Source organism: Schistocerca gregaria, chromosome 4, assembly GCF_023897955.1.
Source record: "Schistocerca gregaria isolate iqSchGreg1 chromosome 4, iqSchGreg1.2, whole genome shotgun sequence".
In the NCBI taxonomy this organism is placed as follows: domain Eukaryota; kingdom Metazoa; phylum Arthropoda; class Insecta; order Orthoptera; family Acrididae; genus Schistocerca; species Schistocerca gregaria.
Window position 1 is genome coordinate 355,003,008 of NC_064923.1, and position 17,719 is coordinate 355,020,726.

Below are 17,719 nucleotides of genomic sequence, written 5' to 3' on the forward strand. Positions count from 1 at the left end.
ATCGAAGAAAGACGAAAGTAGTGGGAAGTTGCAGAAATGCAAATAGCGAGATAGTTGACATCAGGGTTATGATCACGAAGTAGAGGAAGTTAAGGAATTGTGCTGCCTGGGCAGCAATATAGCCGGTGACGGTCGGAGCAAGGAGGACATGAAAAGGAGAATAGCTCTGGAAAAAAAGACATTACTGGACAAGAGAAATCTACTAGCATCAAACACAGGCCTTAATTTGAAGACTAAATTTCTAAGAAAGTACGTTTAGAGCGCAGCATTGGATGGTAATGAGACATGGACTATGGGAGAACCCGAACAAAAGAGACTAGAAGCATTCGAGATGTGGTGCTACAGAATAACGTTGAAAATTAGGTGGACTGATAAAGTAAGGACTGAGGACGTTATCCGGAGAATCGGCGAGGAAAGGACTGTATCAGAAACGCTCATAAGAAGAAGGGACGTCTGTTACGACAACAGGGATTAACGTCCATGGTACTAGAGAGAGTTGTAGAGGGTGAAAATTGTAGAAGAAGACAGTGATATTGAAGCATTCAGCAAATAACTGCGCCCCCCCCCCCCCCCCACAAAAAAAATAAAAAGTGCATAAGGCAGACGGTGGGTACAGTTGAAGATCATTGTCGAGCACACTAACGGCATGCCAGCTTGAAGCAGCCTAACAAGCCAGCAGTCGCAGAACATGGCCTATCGGAATTACATGGAATGATTACGACCAGACCAAGGTTCTGACACAGATGAATAAGTTCTGAGACTGTGCAATAATAGAATTTACAGAGGTTCGAATAAGGGAATTCGTCCGCAGCTCGTGGTCGTGTGGTAGCGTTCTCGCTTCCGCGCCCGTGTTACCGGGTTCGGTTCCCGGAGGGGTCAGGGATGTTCACTGCCTCGTGATGACTGAGTGTTGTGTGATGTCCTTAGGATAGTTAGGTTTAAGTAGTTCTAAGTTATAGGGGACTGATGACCATAGATGTTAAGTACCATAGTGCTCCGAGCCATTTAAGGGAACTGATGATAAATAACGGTAGTAGCTACTGCCTAAGTTATGCATGGGAACCGGCCATTGATCTGATTGAGAAGAGGAAGGCTACATCCCACAACAAACTTACTTTAGCTTACATGGAGGAACAGGAGATGTACATCAGTACTTATATCTGTGGACGAAGCGAGGACGGAGCAACGTGTCTGTGGCAGAAGTGAGGGAGGAGATGTAGGGCACGGACGGAGAGCAGAAAAGCGGAGGGAGGCGGTAAAAGACAGAAGCACCAAGCTGTCGCCTCAGCAGTCAGTTCATCAGCGCATCTCATGATCACTTGTCGAGTGGGGCAGCCGCAGCTGTAGAGATACATTTGAATATACAAATAACCGTAACAGCTGTCGTAAAAAGATTTATTGACTTCCTACTGATTCACAACTAGTACCGTGACTATAAAGTCAAATGTTCAGGTACCAAAAAATTGACTTTTTTTTTAGATATGTAAGCCGTCCTTCAATAAAACACAGCTGCCCTCTGTCCCCATGCTGATCATAGCGTAAAGCCGCAGCCGTCCAAAAACTTGACAGGGGAGTATATGCTAATTGCAAGACGAGCAGCAGTGGAATAATGTATGCAGAGTGGCACGGTCCGGAGCACAGCACGTGCTCCACCTCCACCTGATGATGGCAAAGTGGTTGCTTGCTGAAATATTGTTACTGTTGGACACTACATCCAGCCATTCACCTGTGAGCTATTTCGATGCTTTGGTGCATACTACGTTAATTAATAACGTATTCACTTATTTCATCTTTAAGTTCCTAGGGGAGTGCAGAAGTAGCGTTGTTCAGAAACGAACATAAATATATTTCACCAGTTGCTGCAAGTTACAGCGCCCGAAAAAAAAGGTGTACACCTGGAAAGAAGACGTCGGTTCTGATCCAATGGCAGCATATGCAATCTGAGAGATAATAGATGTACTGATAATAGTTTCAACGCCGTCCTCCAACAAATAGCATAGCGGCATAGTTACCAGACCGCCATCTGTGTCTACCCGATAAGAGGGACTGCTCACAGATAAACCCCTTCCTCCTCACGAGTTATACGATCCCGTTGGACACCACCCGCTCCTGCGCTCACTAGGGTCGAGAAAGGAGCTAAATCTGATAGATCGCCACCCTGTCTCCACGCCCTCTGACTGGGAACACATTTTTGTTGTCTCAGCCAGGTGCGTGTCGGCAAGGGAGTCCAATTCCTGTCCGCGGCGATCTCTGCGACTTGACTTACCACCTGACCCAGTCAGTCCCCAGGCTTCTGAGTCGATTCATTAGGAATTCTAAACCCTTCCAGGACGCCTGGCTTCCACCAGATCCATCCAACCAATGAGTCCCACGTTTTTCCATCTACCTCAAGATCTGCAGGCACAGCGACTCAGTTTCGTTATCCTGCTCAACATGAGCTTTAGTTGCTCGTTCCAGCCGTAGCCGCAGCCGTAGCAGAAGGCTCAGTGTGGTGCAAACGTGTGAAGCAAGCAGGCGACTATGCCACAAAGAGCACTCGTGCCTCATACGAGCAACTGAGCGAGTTTGAAAGGTGTCATATTAGGGTTCTTTCATGTTGTTGTTGTTGTTGTCTTCAGTCCTGAGACTGGTTTGATGCAGCTCTCCATGCTACTCTATCCTGTGCAAGCTGCTTCATCTCCCAGTACCTACTGCAACCTACATCCTTCTGAATCTGCTTAGTGTACTCATCTCTCGGTCTCCCTCTACGATTTTTACCCTCCACGCTGCCCTCCAATGCTAAATTTGTGATCCCTTGATGCCTCAAAACATGTCCTACCAACCGATCCCTTCTTCTAGTCAAGTTGTGCCACAAACTTCTCTTCTCCCCAATCCTATTCAATACCTCCTCATTAGTTACGTGCTCTATCCACCTTATCTTCAGTATTCTTCTGTAGCACCACATTTCGAAAGCTTCTATTCTCTTCTTGTCCAAACTAGTTATCGTCCATGTTTCACTTCCATACATGGCTACACTCCAAACAAATACTTTCAGAAACGACTTCCTGATACATAAATCTATATTCGATGTTAACAAATTTCTCTTCTTCAGAAACGCTTTCCTTGCCATTGCCAGTCTACATTTTATATCCTCTCTACTTCGACCATCATCAGTTATTTTACTTCCTAAATAGCAAAACTCCTTTACTACTTTAAGTGTCTCATTTCCTAGTCTAATTCCCTCAGCATCACCCGATTTAATTTGACTACATTCCATTATCCTCGTTTTGCTTTTGTTAATGTTCATCTTATATCCTCCTTTCAAGACACTGTCCACACCGTTCAACTGCTCTTCCAAGTCCTTTGCCGTCTCTGACAGAATTACAATGTCATCGGCGAACCTCAAAGTTTTTACTTCGTCTCCATGAATTTTAATACCTACTCCAAATTTTTCTTTTGTTTCCTTTACTGCTTGCTCAATATACAGATTGAATAACATCGGGGAGAGGCTACAACCCTGTCTCACTCCTTTCCCAACCACTGCTTCCCTTTCATGCCCCTCGACTCTTATGACTGCCATCTGGTTTCTGTACAAATTATAAATAGCCTTTTGCTCCCTGTATTTTACCCCTGCCACCTTTAGAATTTGAAAAAGAGTATTCCAGTCAACATTGTCAAAAGCTTTCTCTAAGTCTACAAATGCTAGAAACGTAGGTTTGCCTTTTCTTAATCTTTCTTCTAAGATAAGTCGTAAGGTCAGTATTGCCTCACGTGTTCCAACATTTCGACGGAATCCAAACTGATCCTCCCCGAGGTCTGCATCTACCAGTTTTTCCATTCGTCTGTAAAGAATTCGCGTTAGTATTTTGCAGCCGTGGCTTATTAAACTGATAGTTCGGTAATTTTCACATCTGTCAGCACCTGCTTTCTTTGGGATTGGAATTATTATATTCTTCTTGAAGTCTGAGGGTATTTCGCCTGTCTCATACATCTTGCTCACCAGCTGGTAAAGTTTTGTCAGGACTGGTTGTCCCAAGGCCGTCAGTATTTATAATGGAATGTTGTCTACTCCGGGGGCCTTGTTTCGACTCAGGTCTTTCAGTGCTCTGTCAAACTCTTCACGCAGTATCGTATCTCCCATTTCGTCTTCATCTACATCCTCTTCCATTTCCATAATATTGTCCTCAAGTACATCGCCCTTGTATAAACCTTCTATATACTCCTTCCACCTTTCTGCCTTCCCTTCTTTGCTTAGAACTGGGCTGCCATCTGAGCTCTTTATATTCATACACATGGTTCTCTTCTCTCCAAAGGTCTCTTTAATTTTCCTGTAGGCTGTATCTATCTTACCCCTAGTGAGATAAGCTTCTACATCCTTACATTTGTCCTCTAGCCATCCCTGTTTAGCCATTTTGCACTTCCTGTCGATCTCATTTTTGAGACGTTTGTATTCCTTTTGGCCTGCTTCATTTACTGCATTTTTATATTTTCTCCTTTCATCAATTAAATTCAATATTTCTTCTGTTACCCAAGGATTTCTAGCAGCCCTCGTCTTTGTACCTACTTTATCCTCTGCTGCCTTCACTACTACATCCCTCAGAGCTACCCATTCTTCTTCTACTGTATTTCTTTCCCCTATTCCTGTCAATTGTTCCCTTATGCTCTTCCTGAAACTCTGTACAACCTCTGGTTCTTTCAGTTTATCCAGGTCCCATCTCCTTAATTTCCCACATTTTTGCAGGTTCTTCAGTTTTAATCTACAGGTCATAACCAATAGATTGTGGTCAGAGTCCACATCTGCCCCTGGAAATGTCTTACAACTTAAGACCTGGTTCCTAAATCTCTGTCTTACCATTATATAATCTATCTGATACCTTTTAGTATCTCCAGGGTTCTTCCACGTATACAACCTTCTTTCATGATTCTTAAACCAAGTGTTAGCTATGATTAAGTTGTGCTCTGTGCAAAATTCTACTAGGCGGCTTCCTCTTTCATTTCTTAGCCCCAATCCATATTCACCTATTATGTTTCCTTCTCTCCCTTTTCCTACACTCGAATTCCAGTCACCCATTACTATTAAATTTTCGTCTCCCTTCAATGTCAAATAAGTTGGACGCGCTGTGTCAGTTGTGCAACGATGGTGGTATACGTGAACACTCTCACATTTGTATATGAGGCCCTAGGTGTCCATGGAGCACAGACGCCTTCCAATTGTAAGGGCAACAAGTACAGATCGTACAGCTACCGCAGCACAGATAAGAGTGGTTGTAAGTCCAGGCGTGTCAACACAAACTGTTGCGAACCGGTTATTACCCGTGGGATTACGGGCACGCACAACTCTAGCCCATCTCCCACTCACGCCATAGTATCAACATGAACAGTTCAACTGGTGCTGTGAAAGGATCACATGTAAGATGGAATGGCCTGCTGTGGTCTTTAGCGTTGAAATCAGATATTATATATATATATATATATATATATATATATATATATATATATATATATATGTGTGTGTGTGTGTGTGTGTGTGTGTGTGTGTGTGTGTGTGTGTGTGTGAAATAGTTTGGGACTTAACTGTTAATGTCATCAGTCCCTAAGCTTACACACTACTTAACCTAAATTGTCCTAAGGACAAACACACACCCATGCCCGAGGGAGGACTCGAACCTCCACCGGCATCAGCCGCACAGTCCATGACTGCAGCGCCTTAGACTGTTCTGCTAATCCACGCGGCAATCAGATTTTACTTACACGCAAGTGATGGTCGTTCCAGCGTACAACATAGACATGCTGAGCGCTGTCTCCTAGAGTACATACGTCCAAGATACGCCGACGCCACCCTAGGCCTTAGGACCTGGGATGCGATAAGCCACAACTCTTGTTCATCTTTGGTGTTTCTAGAGCGGACGCTAACCAGCCCTCGGTATCTGCAAAAAGTTCTTACCCCGTTCTTTTGCCATTCTTGCAACAGGAAGGCGATATGTTGGTCCCACTGGATAAAGCTAGTCCACACACGGCCTGTGAAACTCGAAGTTCTACCTAAATGTCTGGGATTCAAATCCTGATAGGTCCCAGGATTTCTATGTGTCATTTGTCACTATTTCTACCTTAGATGGTATTTTAAATTTGAAACCTACCGAGTTGCAACGGGGGTCAGAATTCTGCAGTTTCCGTGTATAACTGTCTGGGTAAGTCAGTTAAAAGGCGGAGGAAGGCAAGGGCATACCACCTCCAACAGGGCCATGCCTAATAAAGCATTGTGATGGCGTTGGGTTGATAACAAAGTTATTAAAATTCCATACTTCCCTCCCTCCTCTCTGATGCAGTTTGGGTCCATAGATATATCAGGGCACTTGGAAATTATCACAGTCGTGAGTGTTCTTCAGGGTCTACTACAATGGCTCTGGTGTGTTGAGATAAACATAGTCTCACCAAACCGCCATTTGTCTTATTATTGCAAGTATACTAGTCTGATACACAAGTAATAAGCAATGAAGAGATACGCTTGAAGAGGCATAGACATCTCTAAAAAGTCCAGTCAGAGAAGCTGGAAGGAAAACATTGGTACAAAGAAGGTAACTCTGAAGAAATCATGAGCAACGGAAGAAATACTTCAGTTGAACGACGAAAGGAAGAAATCCGAAAACGTGCAGTGAAATTCAGGAATACAGAAGTCAGTAAGAAACGAAATGAACAGGAACTGCAGGGACACTAAGGCGAAATGGCTGCATGAGAAATGTGAAGAAACCGAAAAGGAATGACTGTCGGAAGGAGTAACTCAGCATAAGAAAAGAAAAAAAAAAAACTTTCAATGAAATAAAAGCAATGGCGGTAACATTAAGAATACAACGGGACTTCCACTGTTAAATGCATGGGAGAGAGCAGATAGGTGGAATAAGTACACTGAAGACCTCTAAGAGAGAGGGAACTCGTCTGATGATGCGATAGGGGAAGAAACAAAAGTCGATAAGGAAGAGATAGGGGACCCATTATTAGAATCAAAATTTAAAAGAGCTATGGAAGACTTAAGATCAAATGAGGCAAAAGAGTTATATACCATTCTATTAGAACTTCCGAAAGCATTGGGGGAAGTGGCAACAAAACGATGATTCGCGATGGTGTGTAGAATATACGAGTCTAACGATACATCATCAGACTTTTGAAAAAAACATCATCCACACAATTCAGAAGACTGCAAGAGCCGACAAGTGCAAGAATTATAGCACAATCAGTTTAACAGCTCTTGCACATAAGTTGCTGGCAAGAATAATACACAGAAATAAGGGAAAAAAAGTTGAGGACCTGTTAGATGACGATCAGTGTGGCTTTAGGAAAGATAGAGGCACCAGAGAGGCAGTTCTGACGTTGCAGTCGAAAACTTAAGCAAGACTGAAGAAAAACCAAGACACGTTCATAGGATTTGTTGACCTGCAAAAAGCGCTCGACAATGTAAAATGGAGCAAGATCTTTGAAATTCTGAGGAAAATAGCGGTTAAGCTGTAGGGAAAGGCGGGTAATGCACAATAAGTATAAGAACCAAACGGGGACAATAAGACTGCAAGAACAAGAAGGAAGTGCTCGGATTAAAAAGGGTATAAGAGAGGGATGTGGTCTTTTGCTACTATTGTTCCCCCCATGTATCGAAGAAGCAATTACAGAAATAAAAGGAAGGTTCTAGAATGGGGAAAAAGATATGTTGAAAAGATATCAATGATCAGATTCGCTGATGACATTATCCTTTGTGAAAGAGAAGAAGAATTGCAGGATATGATGAATGGCATGAAGAGTCTGACGAGTGCAGAATATGGATTGAGAGGTAAATCGAAGAAAGACAAAAGTAGGAGAAGTAGCAGAACTGCGAACAGCGAGAAACTTTACATCAGAATTGAGGAATACGAAGTAGACAAGGTAAGGAATTCTGCTACCTAGACAGCAAAAGAACCCATGGTCGAAGCAAGGAGGCCATAAAAACCATACTAGCGCTGACAAGAAAGGCGCTCCTGGACAAGAGAAGTCTAAATTGGTTTTAATTTCAGGATGAAATATCTGAGAATGGACGTAGGGGGATACCATGATAGTGAATCACGGACTATGGAAAAACCGTAAAAAAGAGAATCGAAGCATTTGAGATGTGGTTCTACAGAATAATGTTGAAAATTAGATGAAATGAATGAGGAAGTTATCGGGAGAATCGGCGAGGAAAACACTACATGAGAAACACTTACAGGAAGAAGGGATAGGATGATAGGACGTCTCTTACGACAGGAGAAAATAACTTCTATGGTACAAGTAATAGTGGTAGAGGGTAAAAACTGTAGAGGAGGACAGAGATTGGAATACACTCCGAAAATAATTAAGAACAAAGTTTGCAGCTGCTACTCTGAGATGAAAAGGTTGGCCCACGAGAGGAATTCGTGGCTGGCCACTGCATCGAACCGGTATGAAGAGTGATGACTAAAAAAAAAAAGAGCCAACAACAACTACTGTGATGAGGATCTTACGCAGTGGGTATGCATTTCTGCCAGAGGCAGGTCTCCTATGGCCATGTTTAAATTCTTTAAATTCTGCTGGTGAGGGAGAAAAGAAGTATCTTGGGAACTGTCGTCAGACAATGTGCTACAGGGTACTGGCAGCTCAAATAGTTTGAATCGGGAAGCTAAAGAGAAAAGTACGGCAACTCTATTTCGACTATGTTCTACCTAAGTTCGCAGCGGCTTTGACTACAGGATACCGCCGAAGTCGTCCTCTCGGGTCCGGGAAAATTCCACTTCACTAGGGTAGAGTACCAAACAAACTGAAATTATGTAGCGATTGCTAAAGCCATAGTATTTCTCTCTCACAGCAAAAATGAATCTTTACTTTCGTAGAATAGCAGTCATTTTATAAATTTGCGATTAATTTAAAGTCTGTACATAAGGTTTCAGAAAGGGGAAAGGGTCTGCCTTGCTTAACACATTCCTGCCTTTTGGATCCCTGTGGAAGCAGACAAAAAGTTCGATTGCAGTCTGCTCCAGCATGGTGACTTAATCTGAGGCAATACTTCCTCCTCATTCTCCTTCCTTCTGGCTCTACTTTGGGTCTCCATGGGGTCAGCATGTTATGTCGGATTTGGTTATCTTAGTGGCAGTGGGTGGTTGTATGCGCTTCCTGATACCGCCTCTCCCCCTCGTCCCCACCCACCCCCATAGCCTGGGACGGAATTTGTGAATCGCGTCACTGAGGCGGGACATGGGTACCAACCTAGTGTTTACCTAGTTGAATGTGAGAGACCGTCTAAAAACCATATCAAGGCTTTCCGACACACAGACCCTTGCCGGTGATCTATCGTGTGGATTCTGTCTGCGGCTGGTGCGTCTCCCGGTGTCCAAGAAGTGGGCAGGTTATTTCCTTCTCATTGAGCACTTTTTAGGTAGAGTACGTTGTAAATCTCATTTTGCAGGACAGATGTCACTACCTGTAAATGTTGTGTTATCATTTTGTTCCTATTTTCTTTTGCCATTTTGGACAAAAATGCGTCTGTGAGATCACTGTTCTTCCCAGGCGTATATGCTGCCTTATGGTTTCAATAATTTTCTTAAAAATTACAGGAATTTTATTATAAGATACGGAAAAAATTGGTATCTTCAAGAACACGATATTTATAAGAGAGAAAATGTCATTCCGAAAAATTGCTGCAAGTTTTCCTTTTATATAGAATTGTTTGGCTTGTCAACAAACTGTCTGTTTTTCATAACTTCTTTGTAAACGTTTTCTTATACGTAAACAGTCATCTCATGACCACCAGAACTTCACTTGAAACAATGGTGGGAATCTGTTTTAAACATGTCCACAGGAGTGAGCTGGGGCACTGGCTGCGACACCGGATTCAAATCTGGAAGACGTGGTGTTCAAATCCTCTCGTTTAACGTTTCCGTGGTTTTCTTTAATCACTTCAAGCGAATGTTAGGATGATTAAGCAATGAGACCACGATCGTTATTTTACTCCATTTTTGACCATTTGAGATTATGTCCTGTCTCACTCATTACATTGTCGTTTCACTTGGTTGGTTGCAAGACTTCAATCTACCTCTATTCTCTGCTAACCATATATATACTGGGTGGTTCGCAAAGGTAGTTAAATATTCTAATATGTTATTCCACAAATGAAACTAAAGAAAAACTTCTTATAAACATACGTCCACAAATGTTTACTTACAGACTTACGGCTAATAGAAGATTTTGTCTGAAATTTAGCAACTTTGCTAATATCCGTTGCAAAACTGTACAAGATTAAAGTAGAGCACGATTCCCATTTATTTTTTTGTTAATGGTCTGGTGAATCTAATAAGACATGTCCCAGACGTATATCTTCTGTAATTTTCTAGAACATCAAGAGAAGCAAAGACGTAATTTCGTAATTTTTTTTTAGTTTTTCACTATTTGGCCCCATTTGTTTTTTAAATTCCAGACAATTTTACAATGTTTTCAACAGAAGTTGCAGAAAATTTAATCTTGGAAAAATGACGTTAATAACGTTAATTGAAACAGTATGGATGTGTCAGATAATCTGTTAATACCACAGCACACGTGAATTATGTTAAACCAGAAAAAACGAAGGTCAGTGTTGAGGAAGTTGTACAGTGTACATACAGTTTCACTATACATTCACAATAAATGTTCAAACATGTCTCCACCGAGCTCAATGCATTTAACTGCACGTGTGTGAACAGATTTTGTTGCTTGTTTCAGTCTCACAGTGTTATTCCTTATTTCGTCTGTTGCATTCATAGTGCGAGCAAGTAATGCCTCACGTGTAAAGACTTTGTCCTCATAAATTATGTCTTTCATCCATCCCCATACACAAAAATCCATTGGTGTTAAATTGGGCGATCTGCTTGGCCACGGACTTGTAGCATCACGACCAACCTATTTCTGGGGAAAATGTTCATTTAAATGTGTAGTAATGGAGTTGGTGAAATGTGGTGGTGCGCCGTCATGTTGAAAATGCATTGCGTAGCAAGTGAAACATCTTCGAGCAAGTGGGGCATTTCTTGTTGATGGAATTGTAAGTCAATTAGATGTCCTGGAAAAATGAAGGGTCCAATAAAGTGTGTGTTGATTGTATCATACCACACATTTATGCTAAATCGTTGCTCGAAATTGCGTTGCAGTCTTACATGTGGGTTTGCTTCATACCGTATGTGTTCGTTATGTAAGTTGTTTATACCATCTCGGGTAAACTGTGCCTCATCAGTAAATAAAATGTATTTGTGTAGCTGCTGATTAGAATTTCACCAGGTGCACAACTCCAAGCAAAGGATGTTTGTGTTAAGGATACAGATTATTGTACTTCATTGTACGCCGTACCTTAGATACTTTGTGTACTGGTACCCAGGCTACGTTGAACAGCATCCATAATATCTTCATCATCGTCTTCATGTATCGAGCACTCGTACTGATTATGACCTCTAGGGAGAGGACCTGTCTCCCGTAACATAGGAAATACTTCGCTAATTGTTCGTGTATTCGGAATTCTCCGAGTTGAATAGTGCACACGATATTCGTTAACTGCAGCCATAGCATAACCATCACATTTGCCATAAATAGGCACCATAACGGCGTATTCCTCTGTCGTAAATTTGAAAGGCATCCCTATTTTATAAATAATTTACAAACTACAACAGTTACTATGTGGTTTCACTTAAATACACTGTTGTTGTTACTCTTTCTCTGAACAATACAAAAGACTAACTCATTTCAAGGTTAGGAAACGACTGAAGCAATTCACTAACGTTTGCCAAGAATGACATATACATATCTACATTCTTAATGGAAAGTAAACAATTTTACTTGTATAATAATATTTTCTTCTCTGGATGTTCTGGAAAACTACTGCAGATTCACGTCTGGGACATGTTTTATTAGATTCACCAGAACAATAACAACAAAATACACGGAAATCGTGCTTTACTTTAAGCTTTCTCAGTTTTATGAAGGCTTCATGTTAGCGAAATTGCAAAATTTCAGGCAGAAACTCCGGAAGTAAACAATTGCGGACCGATGCTTATTTGAAAATTTTTTCTTTGGTTTACTTGTTGAATAACATATTAAAATATCTTCATATTTTGGTGAATCACTCTTTTTCAGTCTGTGTATCCATGTTTGTACAGTTTACATACAAAATAATGGCTGAACATTATATATATATATATATATATATATATATATATATATATATATATGATATTTTCAAAAGCAACCTGTTCATTCGTTATTTCATACATACGATTGGTGGACTTTGTTGTGCCTTATGAGGGTTGAACATTAATTTGTGTGTGTGTGTGTGTGTGTGTGTGTGTGTGTGTGTGTTTGTGCGCGCGCGCATGTCTGTGTGTGTGTGTGTGTGTGTGTGTGTGTGTGTGTGTGTGTGTGTGTGTGCGCGCGTGAATGTGTAAAGAGACAGACACTGCTTTCGAATGAACATTTTTGTCAAAGAATACATAGCTTTTGTACAACCGGCAACTTTTACACTTCACTGCTGAAAGCTGGCAACACAAGTTTCTCTCGTCATATGAAGGACATTTGCTCAAAAAAATCACGTCATTGTACCTGCCAGCAAAGGTGTCTGATAATGGGAAAACTGAAGGATTCGAGCTCTCTTTTGCCTTCTACTCTCACATCTAAATAAATTCAACTGGAAATCGTTAGAGCGTACTGTATTTGTAGACGAACATTTTACAGTCGTTCAGAGGAGGCATATACTGACTGAAACATTCTGTGGTAAAATGTGTGGAATCCTCAAAAGGTACAATTTAAAGCAAAAAGCCCTTTTCAACTTCAAAAACCGTATTTCACTGCCAGGCTGTGAAATTTTTGTCCTTAAACCCAAAGTGGTTACAGAGACATAAGTTTAATGAGACTTGAGTAGAAGAGTACTTACCAAAAGATAGGTCCACGCCATCTCATTGAACTTTGTGATTGCATTGTAACCCGATGCCTCAGGCTGCATGAAACGCAACCATGGCATGGCGCTGAGTTTACCTCCAGCCATTTCGAAGGCGAGAGAACGCGCGTGAATGAGGTCAAGCAGCGTCTGCAGGTGCTGGTCACCGTGTGGGAGGCGGTATCCTGCACAGTGCGATGACCAAAGCTCAGTCTACCGTGTACTCAGCACTGACAGCAGTATTGTACTATTGTCATGCCATGTCTGTAGTACTGAAAATGTGCTCCTTTTATGCTCTTTTTAACATGTTGTTCCGAGCCTTATGGGTTGTAACTCACTTATTAATTAATTATCGTGGTATTCTGACACTGAATGTGGCTTCTTGGCACAAAGGATAAGTGTCAAACAATAAACTGGCTGGTATGGGTTCATGGTGGTCAGCAGAAATTTAGCCAAGAGACAGGAGAGAATTGGTTTCGAACAATTTCAAGAGGGTTTTTAATGAAGCTAACTGGAAGTTTTATGGAATTCGTTTTGAAAATTGAAGGAGAACTTCACGAAATTTCATTAATCGTAACCCAAAAATTTTTGTATTTTAAAAGAGCATTATAAATGAGAAGTATCCAAGAATGGAGGACTTAGTTGCAACGTGTTTCGTAAGGTATCGCACTTTCATCTGAATGAAAGCTATCAACAAGAAAAGAAATGGAAAGGTAGTAAGCGAACTGAGAGTGAACATAGACAAAAGCTGTAAATAATGAAAAAGCTGTAACATAACTTCACGGAACAGACAAAGACTACCTGTTAATACAATCAAAGAGCTTAATATGACATTATAATGGTTTCTCTGTTCTACAGGACAATGCGGTCTCAGCTTTTGTGAGCCCCATACCTCAGAAAAAAAAGCAGTGCTCTCCAAGATGGTGAAAAACATTGTCGTCCTTTGCGGGCTTTACACAAGCATTTCACCAACCATACGAAAAATACTCTAATATAAGTCGTAATAATAATAACTATAACAATAATTTACTAAAACATGGAAAATATCGATTGCATTCATACCTGCCTGTAAGTTAAACATATGTTCGCCATGTACCTATAAGCTTCAATGCTGTGCACCGTGGCAAGAGGGTTTACCATGACCTCTAGTGTCCGTCATTGTATTACTTCACTGGGTGTTTAGTGTCGGGAAATTTATGAGGCGGGCCAAGCGCCAGCCCCTGCACCAAACGTCAGTCCTCTGCAGGTCTTCCACCCTATTTCGCAACAATTTTATAAAGAACAACTTCTCTGTGTACGACAGCATTATGTGCGAACAGTATACCGGCCGTGCAACACTCGCTTCGATCACAATGCAAAGTTACTTTTATGTCTGAAGACCTTGCTGAGAACTCTTGAGTCCAGTAACAATACTGATACGAGACGAAGGCTGTCCAGATACAGTACGTAGCAGTATCAAAAGTGCTCCTAAAATTCAAGGATGACGTCATCAAGCTAGGCACCAGTATTCGCTGTGTTCTTGGTCTCGTGGACGAGCTGAGCGACATGTTTTTCACACGATTGTTGTTTGCGAAATCTGTGTAAATATCTACAGAGAAGATTTTCGATTAGATATATGAAAAGGAGAGGAAGTACCACCACTTACGAGGTCCAACCCAAAATTTTAATACTGCGCCCAAACAATCAGTAGCACAATCTTCTGCTGCTAAGCGCCTCTAGTTATATCTTTCAATTGCCAGTCTGCGCGTGACGACGTTGTAAGTGCACTGTGGTGTACGTTGTTGCTGATTTATTTACACTACGTTCTACTGTGTCTGCAAATTTCGAAATGACTCACATGCAGGAACAAAGAATCTGCATTAAGTTTTGTTTTAAACGCCGCAAAACTGCAGCTGAAACGCTCCGCATGCTAAAGGAGGGTGTTGGTGTGGAAGCTTTAAGCCAAGCAAGAAAATCTGAGTGTTTTAAGCGAATAAAGATGGCCGGGAGTCAACCCTCGGACCAACGTCATTATATCCGACTCCGGGAACAATCGCGAAGGTACCAGTTTGTTACAAGTAAGGTGCAGCTACTCGCAGAGATCCAGTGAGAGCGGTAATTGTCGCATGACAGCAAAATTTGGTATATGTACTATTGCGTTAATGTGGAATCGATTTACAGAGGAAAAATATTAGTTACAATTTTGGCCCCTAGGTGCAAACATGGCGCTGGAACAAAACAGCAATGGAAGATACCATCCTCTTCACGACGTCAAAATTCGCGCCAAGTTCGCAGCAAAACCAAGTAAATGCTAATGTTCTCTTTCTTTCTTTTTCTTTTTCAAGGTCCATGGAATTGAACATAAGGTATTTCTTCCATGTGGTCAGACAGTCGCAGAGATGCTTTGATGAGATTAAGGGAAGATGTTACATGCACACAGCCTGAGTGATGGGAGAACAAAGACTGGTTGCTGCTTCATGCACGCACCTCGCTCACTGTGAGGGAATTCCTGGCAAAATATAACAAGGCAACCGTCTCTCACTTTTACTACTCGCCTGACCCAGAACCTTGTGTTTCTTCCTCTTCCCGAAAATAAAACAAAAGTTGAAAAGGCAGCTTTCTGATTATATAGAACAGATTACAATGGTATTGCAACAACTGAGTCCAATTCATCCAGCAGACTTCCATCAGTGCTTCCAGAAAGGGAACCGGCCATAGTAGCCGAGCGGTTCTAGGCGCTACAGTCTGGAACCGCGCGACCGCTGCGGTCGCAGGTTCGAATCCTGCCTCGGGGCAAGGCTGTGTGTGATGTCCCTAGGTTAGTTAGATTTCAGTAGTTCTAAGTTCTTGGGGACTGATGACCTCAGAAGTTAAGTCCCAAAGTCCTCAGAGCCATTTGAACCAGAAAGGGAAAAATACCAGAAAGTGCTACATACAAGCGGGTGGAGACTACTTTGAAGGTGACAGTGCATATTAAGATGTGGTGCATGTTTTATGATTATTACAAGGGTTCTCGAAATTTTTAGGGAGCACATCACAGAGACTAGTTAGCACTGCATGAGTGGGTGGGTGTACTCACCAGCACAGAATTGGAGGATGACGTTGAGCATGGAGGGCGCCATTACCTTCTTGAGCTGTGTTGGCCTTCCACGGCTGTTGTTCAGTATGTCCAGCAGGGCACGCACCTCCTTCCCCACCTGAGCCTGCATGGCAGCTCCACTGAAGCCCAGTGAGCGCAGCTGACGCATCACGAAGGCGCGTTGCTCCTGCCACAGCTTGCCGTACACCACTGATACACCTGTGCAACCGACACACATATCCATCAGCAACTGTTTGACGTCAGTCAGACCCGAAATTCTGTATCAAGGCAAACAGATAAAGAAAGGAAAGAATAATAGAACAAATCGTGTGAGGACGTTGGAGACACAGAACAAGCTCGGATAGTAGGGGAGTATTTGGACGTTATTTAGCTTGACATTGATTGATGGAGTCGTTTGATGTCGTCGTGAGAGGTACCATGCCAAATTCTGTCCAATTTACGAGTTAGATAGTCAAAATTTCAAGCTTGCTGGAGTCCTCTGTCCATAATGCTCCAGAAGTTCTCAATTGGGGAGAGATCCAGCAACCTTGCTAACCAAGGCAGGGTTTGGCAAGCACCGAGACAAGTAGTACAAATCCTCGCCATGTGAGAGTGGATATTATTTTGCCGATGTATAAGCCCAGGATGGTTTGCCACGAAGAGCAACAAAATTGGGTATGGAATATCGTCGACGTACGTCTCTGCTGTAAGGGAGCCATGGAGAACACTCAACGTGGTCATGGAATGAAATGAAATGGCACCACAGAGAAGCATTCCTAGCTGTCAGGCCATATGGCAGGCGACAGTCAGGTTGGTATCCCACAGCTGTCCGGTGCTGCTTCAGATACGTCTTCACTGGTCATCGGGGTTCAGTTCTTAGCAGGACTCACAACTGAAGACAATTATACTCCGGTCAGTGAGATTCCAGGGAAAATGTGCCCGACACCAGTGAAAACGGGCGCGCTGGAGTACAGAGGTCAACAGTAGTCGGCTTAAGAGGCGCCATTAGTTCAGAATCTTCACTATAAGCTGTCTATTAATTGTCCTTGTGGTCACTGATGCATCAGACGCATGTCTGATTGTCGATAACAGTTAATCTAGGGCTCTGAGCGCCTCTCTGACGATTGCTCTGTTCTCACGTCCTGTTTTCGCCGTAGGTTGTCCACTTCCTTCTTGACATTGTGTTCGACCAAGGTTCACCCATTGCTGACAACATCGTCAGATAGTGGTATCGCTCCTATTCAAATGTCGTGTGGTTGGACAATTACTCTAAGCAGCTTGTTTGAACCTAGCTACTCATCCTGTCTCAAACGCTGATATATGTGTATATTAATCAGGTGACTGTGTGTGACTAATAGTTACTGTCCAGCTGAGCAGACGGAATGAAATTCGCTATAACTTTATGTCCTAGTATTGATATGTCCCCTGTTCACTACCCATGTCAGGTATGCTGTGAAATTGGGCTGCAAAGTCATATATTCGTCCACTGGTGACAGAGTTTGTAGTTTTGTGTTTTGGTCAATAACCGTATGAATATTAGTTTATGACCAATTTACATAACTCGTTTGTCATGGGTTGTTCTTTTTTTGTCTTATAGTGTATGTCAAAAGAAACATTAGCTCAGGTCAGTTACATTAAACGGAAACATCTGAGTGAAACTGAACTTTCAGTGGCCCATAAATAACTGTAACATCCACACAAAGGAGAAAAACTATTTTCTAGTCCACTTTTTAGAGCAACTGCTACACATGAGATCTTCG

General features: G+C 42.1%; 1 protein-coding gene across 1 annotated transcript in view; it reads right to left on the reverse strand.

Annotated features, from left to right (window-relative positions):
* The window catches only part of LOC126267731 (probable cytochrome P450 305a1), a 43,928-nt gene extending 27,731 nt beyond the window's left edge, over positions 1-16,197 (reverse strand). The window contains exons 1-2 of the mRNA XM_049973033.1: positions 15,960-16,197; positions 12,899-13,086 (exon numbers count right to left, since the gene is read on the reverse strand). Coding sequence (XP_049828990.1) covers positions 12,899-13,086; positions 15,960-16,197 — 426 coding nt within the window. The remainder of the gene's footprint in view (positions 1-12,898; positions 13,087-15,959) is intronic.
* Positions 16,198-17,719: the final 1,522 nt, after the last annotated feature.